Source organism: Azolla caroliniana, unplaced genomic scaffold, assembly GCF_043228905.1.
Source record: "Azolla caroliniana isolate FFs.n. ecotype wild unplaced genomic scaffold, voAzoCaro1.0.p SCAF_7, whole genome shotgun sequence".
Lineage (NCBI taxonomy): Eukaryota > Viridiplantae > Streptophyta > Polypodiopsida > Salviniales > Salviniaceae > Azolla > Azolla caroliniana.
The window spans coordinates 7,112,186-7,123,232 of NW_028230442.1; the positions used below are offsets into that span (position 1 = coordinate 7,112,186).

Genomic DNA, 11,047 nt, shown 5'->3' on the forward strand with positions numbered 1-11,047 from the left:
ATAACCAAGGTGTCTAACAATTTCATCGGGGCTAACAAGGTAAATATGTTGTCAATCGAGCTACGTTAAGTGCTCGTCGAGTGGGTAGCTTCATTTTCGTTTCTCTCCACCAAAAGGATTGTGTTGCCAATTGTGCTTGATTTTTGTCACATGCAACAAGGGTCTACACAAGAGTATTGTCCAAGCTTTGGATTTGGTCATGCAAAGGATCGTTGCAGGTATGTTGAAGGGATTTTCCCTAACATGGATGGTGTGTAATGAAGTTGAGCAATTCCATGGAGTGTCCATCCACCATGAAAATGGAAAGTTATCATATGTCCTCTTCGATGACACTGACACTGACACTGACACTCATTTTGTTGTACATCACAAATTTGAGGACATTGGAATTGTTGATCGAGAGGCTTAGTATTGGAGTGTTCTTATTAAGCACCAAAGACTTGGTAGTGGGGTTTGTGAACACCACATACACATAAATGTGCTTAGGGATGGTTGACAACATCGTGGTTGTGATGCTTGTCAACTAATTCACTCATGGTTGGAGGCACAACATGAGGGTTAAAAGTTGATGTTTATGGTTGGGGGGTGGAGGCTAGAAGGCTCCACCCCTTCAATGCCTAGGTGTGTTTGTTACAAGTGCCCCCACCCATGCCAGTGTGCTGCCGCTTTGCCCTCGACAACAACAAACAAATTGTTACTCATCAGCCTATGCCCAACAAGTTCAATGAAAACACCCGAGTGTCTCGAGCATAGTTGTTGGCAATGAAAACACTTGAGTTTTAGGGATCGGCAACTGCTTGGATCAAGCCTAAATTAAACCGTCAATGGTTTGACGATTCAACTCGACTCGGTTTAGGCTTGAGCTTCCTTAACTGGTTTGAGCTCGGTTTGGGATGGCTCGAGCCGAATAGGACCGATTTGGGTCAAACCGGGTTAAGTTTCGTCAAACTGGTTAAGCCTAAACAGGTTTAGGAACTGGTTCAGTTCAGGTTTGGAAACTCCCAAAAAACCGGTTAAGCCTAAACCAAACCGTTGCTGATTCATACGGGAGTGAGTTTGGTGATGCCCAGCAAAAATTCAATAAAATGAATCAAAACAAACAATGAAATGAAGTGGGGCCAAAAAGAATGCAAAAGGAAGGAGAAAGAAACCCAATCGCCACGGAAGCTCTAACAACCGTTGGATGCTCAGCAGAAAACGGGACGCATCCAACGGTGTCCAGAAGAACCACGTCAGATGCATGCAACGATCACAGGGTTTATCTCCCGTCCCTTCCTGTATTGCTCCTCGATTCTCTGCAAACCCTAATTAATTCTTCTTCTTCTTCTTCTTCTTCTTCTTCTTCTTCTTTGCGTCGCTGTTTGTCTCTGCATCTTGCTCTGATCTGATCGTTGTTTGTCTTTCTTATTACATCGCCATGGCTTCCTCCGCAATCGTCAGGTCTTGCATCTCCGCTTCCTCTATCACACCTTCTTCTGCAACGTCCTTTCCTCCATCGTCTCCTTTATCGACAGCAAGGCAATCAACTCCTTTCAAGGTAAAATAACACCTCTCTCTCGTTTTATGTGCCTCTACTTCTTTGTACTCTCCGAATTTTTGGAACGTAGCATTTTCTTTTGCATCGTATTTTTTGTCATTTTCTTCATGCGATCTTTATTTCTAGCATACTGTTCCTCGCCCCTTTTTTGTCATTTGCTTTGCAAAATTTGGAGTTTAGCATTCAACTTTGTACATTCGGGGCCTTTTGTATGTTTCTTGAGCATATTTATTTTGCACATTCAGATTTTTTCCCATCTTATATCATGTTTACTGAATTTTAGAGCTTGAAAACGCTTTATATGTTCAGATTGTTTGGTTCTTTTTATCTTTCCCGAATCTTGGAGTCCATTAGATTTTTATTTTATTGTCCTTAGCAAATTCTATTTCATATTTTTGTACTCTAGCGGAAAACGCTTTATATGTTCAGATCGTTTGACTCTTTTTATCTTTCCCGAATCTTGGAGTCCATTAGATTTTTATTTATTGTTCTTAGCAAATTCTGCTTCATATTTTGTACTCTAGCAAAAAAACATTCTTTGTACTTTTCTGGAAAATTTTCTTCCTTAATTTTGAGAAACGAGTATTTTTGCTGATGCTTCTGAATCTATTGCTTAGCATGCAGTCATCTTTTAAAACGTGCACAAGTCTGGCAATGAAAACAGTATTTGCGTTCTTTCTATTTGAATTTCTGCTTCCATAATAAACCCTGAGGTTTGAATATCCTATCTGATTCTATAAATGTAAAGCTTAGCGATGTATCTAAAACTGAAAACAAAGCCTTTATTACTCTTAATTAACTTTCTCTAGAGTTTCAAATCATGTAGGAATTTGCAAATCGAGGTGCTTATGCAATATGATTTAGACATCTATGAAGAGATCCTCGTTTTGATTGATGTTTTTGACAGGATTCTGCATTGAGCTTCAATTGCTCTGACTTTCATGGTTCATTTGCAGCTTTTAGGGTGGCAAGTGCAAGGTACATATCGTTTTCAGGTTCTTCTTATTATTCTTGTTTCTCTCTCTCTCTCTCTCTCTCTCTCTGGCTATAGATATGTATTGTTCTTGGAAAGCTAGGGAAGCTTGCTTACAATAATGATGTAGCATGTAATGTTATCAATATGCTGTTGATGAGCCATTGAACAAATTCCACATTGCACAAAGTAGTGTTACTAATTTCTACCAAACAAACAGTACAGTTAGCTGTCTTAAAATTCTTTTTAATATACAAATTTTGTATGCCTGAAAGTTTTGCTGATTATCGTGTGAAACTCCTAAGGTGTAAAAATGCTAAGAGTTCTTTCCAAGTTGTAATTTCTTTATCTTTCAGGTTCCACATTCCTGCAACACGATCAAGGTCCATATGGGCTGTTGCTACTGAGGTTCCCTCCAAGACGCAAAGTATATAAAACTGAAGTTTAGTGTCAGGATTTATTTCTCTTTTGTGGAGGTTTCTGAAAGTTTGTGTTTCTTTTTTACTCAGAGCCGAAAGCAAAAGGTCCAGTTAAAATTGGAATAAATGGTAAGATCTTTATACTTCATCTTTGCTGGAATTATTGTTGATATCCTGGTATTCAGGATTTGGAATCATGATTTTCAGGATTTGGTCGCATTGGAAGACTAGTTTTGCGAGTGGCATTATCCAGAGATGATATTGAAGTTGTTGCTGTGAATGATCCCTTTATTGACACAAAGTATATGGTATGCTTAATACTACTTTTGTGTTTACTTTCCTGCTTGTACTGTTAAGGGAACTCTCTAAATCATGTATTTGTATTTTGGAGGCATACATGTTCAAGTATGATTCTACTCATGGCGTATACCAAGATGATATCAAGGTTGTTGATGATTCAACCTTGGAGATCGGTGGCCATACCATAAAGGTTTTTGGCAAGAGGTGAAGCAGATAACATTTGATTACATAAAATTGAGTTCTTCTAATGGTTACTTTTGATTTAGAGCTATGGTCAAATTTGTATATTGTGTTTCACTTTCAGATTTAGCTATTGGAACTTCTATTTTGTAGATTGTATAGCTATTAGTTGATTTTTTTTTTTGTCTGAATTTTGCAAAGACTGTAGATTTTTATAGCTGTAATTATATATTTGATTGTGTTCATTACTTTCAGAGACCCTGCTGAAATTCCGTGGAGTGCTGTTGGAGTGGATTATGTTGTGGAGGCATCTGGTGTTTTTACAACAATAGAAAAGGCTTCTGCACATCTTAAGGTCAGTGCTTTGATTGACTCACATCTTTCAGCAAGTATAACTGACACTCTAATTTGAAAACGATCAACTTGCATCTCTGTGACATGTGATTGTCATACTGTATGAATGATTGTTGACATATTGTACAGGGAGGTGCAAAGAAAGTAATTATCTCTGCACCTTCTGCGGATGCTCCCATGTTTGTCATGGGTGTGAACGAGGAATCCTACAAACCGGAAATGCAGATTGTTTCCAATGCTAGCTGCACTACTAACTGTCTTGCGCCACTTGCTAAGGTTAATACTACCTTTCAGCATGAACATGAGAGACCACATCGAAAGTAATTATGGAGAGTACCTTTCAAATGTGCTTTATTTTGTAAAATTAGGTTGTTGACAAAGAGTTCGGGATTGCTGAAGGTCTGATGACAACAGTTCATGCAACCACTGGTGATTATTTTCTGATTTCTTTATCCATGAATTTGACCTTCTAGGATGACAATTTTTTTTCTTAATGATCTATAAATTGGTATGAGTTTTTCAGCTACCCAGAAGACTGTTGATGGGCCTTCAGGTAAAGATTGGCGAGGTGGCCGTGGTGCTGGACAAAATATCATCCCCAGTTCCACTGGTGCAGCGAAGGTAAATTATTATTTTCTTCTTACTTTGCTTAGTCTTTTTGGTTTCATTTATTTCCCAGTGTGTAAACTTGGCTCCTACTTTTAAACCTAGTATCTATAATTTTTATTTTGAATTACTTGGTTCCAGTTATTTCACAGTACCTATGAATTCTTATCTTCACTAAGTCAGCCTTTTGTCTTTTGGTGTACGGCATTCAGGCAGTAGGGAAGGTTCTCCCGCAATTGAATGGGAAGCTAACAGGAATGGCCTTCAGAGTGCCAACTCCGAACGTTTCTGTTGTGGATTTGACCTGTCGTCTTGAGAAAGAGGCATCCTATGATGAAATCAAGGCAGCTATCAAGTAAGACATAATTATTTTCAATGTTCCCTATTTTGCATTTCATTTTATAATCACTGAGACTTTTGGATTTGGATTCTTCTATATTTTTCTAAACTAGGTCTGCTTCTGAAGGCTATCTTAAGGGGATTCTAGGATATACCGAAGATGATGTTGTATCCACAGATTTTGTTGGGGATGCAAGGTAATACGTAGATGGATAGATACACTTGTATAGCTAAAATAAGGAGTGCTTTAAAGATGAATATCTATTGTCAGTTTTTTAGCATGTTTGTGTGACATGTCCTATTGACTCTACTGTAGGTCAAGCATTTTTGATGCAAAAGCAGGCATTGCCCTTAATAGTGGATTTGTGAAACTTGTGTCATGGTATGATAACGAATGGGGATACAGGTAACTAATTGTAGTCTAAATGTCAAAAACAGATTCTAAGAATTCTTGAATGTCGTAGATATTTCTGTTGCTTTACCTAGCTAATTGTCTTTTCATTATGTTTTAAATTCTTTCAGCAACCGAGTTGTTGATTTGATTAGTCACATTGCACAAGTGGAGGCTGCGAACAAGGCTAACTGAGAATTGAAGTCCTACTGCTACTTGCTAAACCCCTTACACCGTATGTAATAAAACCAGCGTCTTGTTTTACTACTGGATAGGTGTTACTACTAAGAGAGTCGAGAACTTCATCAGCATCAGAGTAGTATGCCCCTGATCTGAAGTAAATTGAAGCTAATTCATTGAAAGTCTATTGCAGAGAGTGTATTTTGATTAATACATACATGGGATGCAAAGCATTCCCCAACATATGGAAGTTGAATGAGATTTATTCACTTATTTTGAGGGACTGTATTTTTCTCTTCTTGAAGTGTTGGAAACATGAAATGTTTATTGGAAGTACGTGGAAAATATATCTTTCGTAGTATCGTTTCTTTATTTGCGCTCTTAATTTTTCCGTAAATGAACAAATGTGAACTGAGTGCCATTCCAATGCCAGTCCTTTTTAATTTCCAAGTGTGGATATGAAGGTCTTGTGGCTTTCATGCGTAAATGGAAATCCAATGTTTTTAAACCCAAACTAGAAAATAAACGGTAATGGTCCTATTTTGACCCATTAGAAATGTCCTGGTAGGAGGTGTGAGTGAAGAATTTCCTATTTATAAGTATTATACAGAGCTATTATTTTTATGGAGGTGTGGGAAAGGTGAGCTTGTTCTCTTAGTTTGTTTCTCTTGTTCTCTGCAGTTTATATGGTTAGCTGCTTTTGGCGTCACGAAAAGTCCTGTGGCTTTCATGCGTAAATGGAAACCTGATGTATTTAAACCTAAACTTATGTCCCATTAGAAATGTCATGGTAGGAGGTAAGTATTATACAGAGTGATTATTTTTATGGAGTTGTGGGAAAGATGAGCTTGAGCTCTTAGTTTGTTTCTCTTGTTCTCTGCAGTTTATATGGTTAGATGCTTTTGGCCTCACTGGAATGAAAAGATGAAAAGTCTTGTGGCTTTCATGCGTAAATGGAAACCCGATGTTTTTAAACCTAAACTTATTTGTCACATTGGAAATGTCCTGGTAGTATTATACAGAGCGATTATTTTTATGGAGGTGTGGGAAAGATGAGCCTGTGCTCTTAGTTTGTTTCTCTTGTTCTCTGCAGTTTATATGGTTAGCTGCTTTTGGCCTCACTGGAATGAAAATGACTTGCAATATGATGAAAAGATGCCAACAACAGCAAACTCTGTTTTGGGTGACTATGCATGGCATATTTTTTTGTTGGGTATGTTGCCAGATGTAGATGTAAATATTTTCCCTGCTTGCCCTTTCTACTTTAATTAAGCTACATTATTTATCACTCACTAAATAATATTTGGTGTGTATACTAGGTAAAAATTTCTAAGAAAGTCTTATCATAATACAGTATGAAGTCAAGACCTCATGGACGCGTACGTACAGCTTTCTTGGAAGAATGCTCTTTCAGACCATAAGCTAAGATGAGAGTTCAAATGCCATATTCTCATCATTACAATAACAATTAATGCGTGCAATGCATTGCAAACAAGACAGTAATGAAGAAATAGTAATAAGGTTGAATTATTTTGAAGTGAAAGAGCATAAGCTGAGAGTTCAAATGCCATATTCACTTCATTACGATAACAATTAATGTGTGCAACGCATTGCAAACAAGACTGTAATAAAGAAATAGTAATAAGGTTGAATTATTTTGAAGTCAAAGAACATACAGTGAGAGTTCAAATGCCATATTCACTTCATTACAATAATAATTAAAGTGTGCAACGCATTGCAAACACGACTGTAATGAAGAAATAGTAATAAGGTTGAATTATTTTCAAATGACTCTTATTTTCAAATGATTTATTTCCATCTTGTGCAGTGAAAATACTTGGGTATATATGGGTACACAGAACTTATGGCAATTACTAACTACACATCCACAACGTTCCAAATAGCCGGGCAAGTGTTTTTTTTACCGGTCATATCGAAATCTCATCAAAGCATCACCTTCATTAAGATGGAAAAAACATTCACACAATAATCAGTAACACTTCAATACATCAAAAGAAAACCAAGAAGTCCATCAATATATACGACTGATACTGACCGCTCCATGAAACAATATGATTGTAAATGGGAGTGATGCTTCACACAAGTTGAACTGATACTGACCACTCGATCATATATAAAAATTTGAAGCAAAAGTTCATGAATCCAAATGATTGTATATGGGAGTGGCACTTAACAGAAGTACAAAGGAATTGTCAAAGCATAAAACCCCAGTGAAAGTCAAAATTACCTACGATGACCAATTGTAACCTAATACTATACACGCTCTGAATTCCTCAGTGATTTTACCTGCATTTACACATCACGACCATCTTTCAGATATGTGCTCTACTCAACTTTCATCCTCATCCATTTCTAGATGGGAAAGATTGACTCTGTTCCGTTCAGCTTTTACTTTCATTTGAGGAGAGGTAATAAGTTCATCCTTGGATTGAACATCTTCATCAGTTATATTATCTATCTCATTAAGAGGAGAAGATTGAGCTCTTGTTTTCTTTCTAGGAGGAGATCTATGAGCCTCTTCAGAGTAATCCTTTTCTAGACAGTGTTTCTTCTTTTTCTCGTCATTTAGTACATTAACCTGTTCAATGTTATCCTTGTATAGACCATCATTCGCCTCCTTTTTCTCTTCATCAACTACACTATCCTTCTCAATCTCATCCTTGGATAGACCCTGTTTCTCCTCTTTTTTCTCTTCATCTCTTACAATATCAATCTCAATACCAATCCCATGCGGCAGAGCTTTATGGACAGAACCATTTACTTCCTTTCCTCTTGCTCTGGATTCTTTACTCTCCTTTTCAATAGCTATTAACACATTCCGAAACTCTTCATCCTTTGCAAAATCGAGGGCCTTCTTACCCGCCTTATTCGGTGAATACAAATGAGCCCCTTTCTTGATTAAGACCTTGGCAACATCTAAGTGGCCTCCATGAACCGCATAATGAAGAGGAGTCATACCTTTCCGAGTACGTGAGTGTATAGAAGCTCCCGATGTTAACAAAATGCGAACGACGTCTGTATGACCTTTCTGGCTTGCAAAGTGTATTGCTGCCATATCATCAGCCGCAGATGCTCCGATCTCAGCATGCTTATTACATAAGATTTGCACCACTTCTGCTTGCCCCGCCCACGAGGCTAAATGAAGCCTTAGCTCCCGAGTTAAGAATCGACAATCACACAAAAAGGGACAATACAGGCTAACCTTTGTCTTAGGATTTTTGAGTTAAGAATTGATTTAAAAGTAAGAATTTAAGACATTATACAATAAATGAAATTTTAGATTGTGAATTAAGCATTGAGCATTAACAAACCAAAGAAAACATTATGTACTGAATGACACCTAATTCTCGAGTTAAGAATCAATCGCATAAAGATAGTAATCATATGGTAAAGGGTTTCCCAGATTCTGAGTTAAGACCTTACATTCAAAAATTAATCAATAATTTTTGAAATACAAATCCATCAACCAAAAGAGGACATGACATGCTAAATTCTTGATTTTAAGAATCAATCAAACAAACAAAGACATCACTATCTAAATAATGTCTTCGTTTTTAATTTGAAAATTTATTAACAACAATGACATTGCACATTAAAAGAAGTCAAGACTCAGTAATCAAATTAAGAATCGATCAACCAAAGAAACATATTGCATGCAAAATGAAGTCTTAATACCCAGGTTGTAACAAAATAAGAAATCACATTATTTGTGTGATGCCTTCAATTTTGAGTCGAGAATCAGAAATATTTTCACATAATACATGACGAATTGAGTAATGACTCTCAACATCCAAGAATTCCATTAAAAAAACACTACAATTGAGAGTGCACATTGTGAAGTGGGAGAAATGTGTGTATGGAGTGGACTGAACTGACAATGTGGGAAGTAAATTTGAATATCGTCAAAGTCAAAGCATGAATCAGTGCGTGGTACTCAAACTCGGGGAACTTGTTCAGGGTAAAATATACAGAGTTGATGAATTTTCTTGCCTGTGGCCGAACCCCATACCTCAGGTTGAAGAGAATATGAGCTAGGTCATATGAAAGCAACGGTGCGGTTGGGGTAGGGGAGAGAGAGAATAGAAAGCATCAAAATTTCTTATTTATTTAACCATGACTTTTCTCTGCAGGTAGTTCTCGTTAAACCTAATGTGTTTTACTCTGTACAATGTTTATGTTGCCAAAGAAATACAAAAGGAATATAATGAAATGCCCTCAAAACAAAAGGTTTGAGACATTGTACTAGTCCTAATCAAGGTTAGAAAGTGTGCAAGAACGTGATAACAAATGTGCAATGACAGGGATAAACATAGAAAGACAAGTGGAACGGAAACTGTAACCAAGACTGACAGTGTACTCGAATCAAGGATTAAGAAAGACCGTCAGTCATATGGAGATGCCCTAATCAAGGAATGATAAAGTACTAGAATTAGACAGAAAGAAAGGAAACCCTAATTCCTAATCAGCGACTGAAAGCGTACTAAACTTAGAGAGGGTTTTTACATACAGAAAGTAAACCATAAGCCTTAACTGTAATCCCAAGAGTGAATATGCAATAGAAGTAGATGGTATTTTACACGCAGAAAGGAGAAATCCTTAACCCGAACTCTAATCAAAGACACACACAACAGTGAACTGTTATGGGCTTAGGTTTCTCTTTTACCGAGTGAGAGGATACGGTGTTCTTGAGTGTCGATCGCGTGCGTCGAGGGAGAGGGGGTCTGTGGAGAGGAAGGACATGAGAGCTCCGACATCGCCGGACCTGGCAGCATCATGTATCGTCGTCGCCATCGCTGTTCCTCTCTTCTTCTTCTTCTTCTTCTTCTTCTTCTTCTTCTTCTATTCTTTATTCTTTATTCTGTATTTTGTATTTTGTATTTTGTATTTTGTATTTTGTATTTTGTATTTTGTATTTTGTATTTTGTATTTTGTATTTTGTATTTTTGTATTTTGTATTTTTGTATTTTGTATTTTGTATTTTGTATTTTGTATTTTGTATTTTTGTAATTTGTAATTTGTAATTTGTAATTTGTATTTTTGTATTTTGTGTATCTTGTATTTTGTATTTTGTATTTTTGTATTTTATATTTTGTATTTTGTGTTTTGTGTATCTTGTATTTTGTATTTTGTATTTTGTGTAGGACCATTACTATATAGGTCATACGCTCGCTAAACTATATGGTGCAGTAATGGACGCAGAGCTCAACGATTATATGGAAACCTTAAGTCTTTGAGCACCTGAGCAGGTTGGCTTTAGATGAGCCTTCTCCACTATTGACCATATCTTCACACTTAGGTGTTTAATTGACTAGATGAAGGCGCGCAAGAAAAAATTATATTGTTGCTTTGTGGACTTCCACAAAGCCTTTAATACAATTCCTAGGGAGAGGTTGTTTGATAGATTTAAAATCTTGGCGATACCAAATGACATGATATGAGTCATTCATGCTCTATATGAACAAGTCTCTGGGTGCATAAGATGCCCATGTGGCCTATCCGATTGCTTCATCAACACCATTGGTGTAAAACAAGGTTGCCCCCTTTTTGGGATCTACATTGAAGAGATCACTGATTTTATTGCTCGTAAGGGAGGCAATGGAGTAGCTATTGGGGGTACGCAAGTTAGTCTTACTCTACGCAGATGCCATCGTCTTGCTCTCGGAGTCTGAACACGACCTACAAAAGCATCTTAATGCCCTAGATGACTTTTGCACACAACAAGGACTGGTAGTGAATCTAGCGAAAAC

At 37.1% G+C, this 11,047-nt stretch overlaps 2 protein-coding genes across 2 annotated transcripts; one reads left to right on the forward strand and one right to left on the reverse strand.

The window, feature by feature from the left end:
- The first annotated feature begins 1,311 nt into the window (after positions 1-1,311).
- LOC147861747 (glyceraldehyde-3-phosphate dehydrogenase, cytosolic-like) lies at positions 1,312-5,384 on the forward strand. The gene is made up of 14 exons (XM_087322745.1): positions 1,312-1,537; positions 2,445-2,515; positions 2,867-2,937; positions 3,020-3,058; positions 3,137-3,237; positions 3,321-3,433; positions 3,665-3,764; positions 3,893-4,039; positions 4,132-4,192; positions 4,287-4,384; positions 4,582-4,724; positions 4,822-4,905; positions 5,025-5,114; positions 5,231-5,384. The coding sequence occupies exons 1-14, from the start codon at positions 1,418-1,420 to the stop codon at positions 5,292-5,294; spliced, it is 1,302 nt and encodes a 433-aa protein (XP_087178871.1). The 5' UTR covers positions 1,312-1,417; the 3' UTR covers positions 5,295-5,384.
- A 2,036-nt stretch (positions 5,385-7,420) lies between these two features.
- On the reverse strand, positions 7,421-10,142 carry LOC147861748 (uncharacterized). The gene is made up of 2 exons (XM_087322946.1): positions 9,979-10,142; positions 7,421-8,446 (listed from the first exon to the last, which is right to left on the reverse strand). Exons 1-2 carry the CDS (start codon positions 10,089-10,091, stop codon positions 7,630-7,632), a joined length of 930 nt encoding a protein of 309 aa, XP_087179072.1. The 5' UTR covers positions 10,092-10,142; the 3' UTR covers positions 7,421-7,629.
- Positions 10,143-11,047: the final 905 nt, after the last annotated feature.

Excerpts from the sequence above, each read along its gene's own strand:
- LOC147861747 (XM_087322745.1), top strand. The coding sequence starts at position 1,418 with ATGGCTTCCTCCGCAATCGTCAGGTCTTGCATCTCCGCTTCCTCTATC. Across the intron at positions 4,385-4,581 it reads GTTCCACTGGTGCAGCGAAG|GCAGTAGGGAAGGTTCTCCC; the intron begins GTAAATTATTAT and ends TACGGCATTCAG. Across the intron at positions 4,906-5,024 it reads GATTTTGTTGGGGATGCAAG|GTCAAGCATTTTTGATGCAA; the intron begins GTAATACGTAGA and ends ACTCTACTGTAG.
- LOC147861748 (XM_087322946.1), bottom strand. The coding sequence starts at position 10,091 with ATGGCGACGACGATACATGATGCTGCCAGGTCCGGCGATGTCGGAGCT. Across the intron at positions 8,447-9,978 it reads GATCGACACTCAAGAACACC|GCTTCATTTAGCCTCGTGGG; the intron begins GTATCCTCTCAC and ends TCGGGAGCTAAG.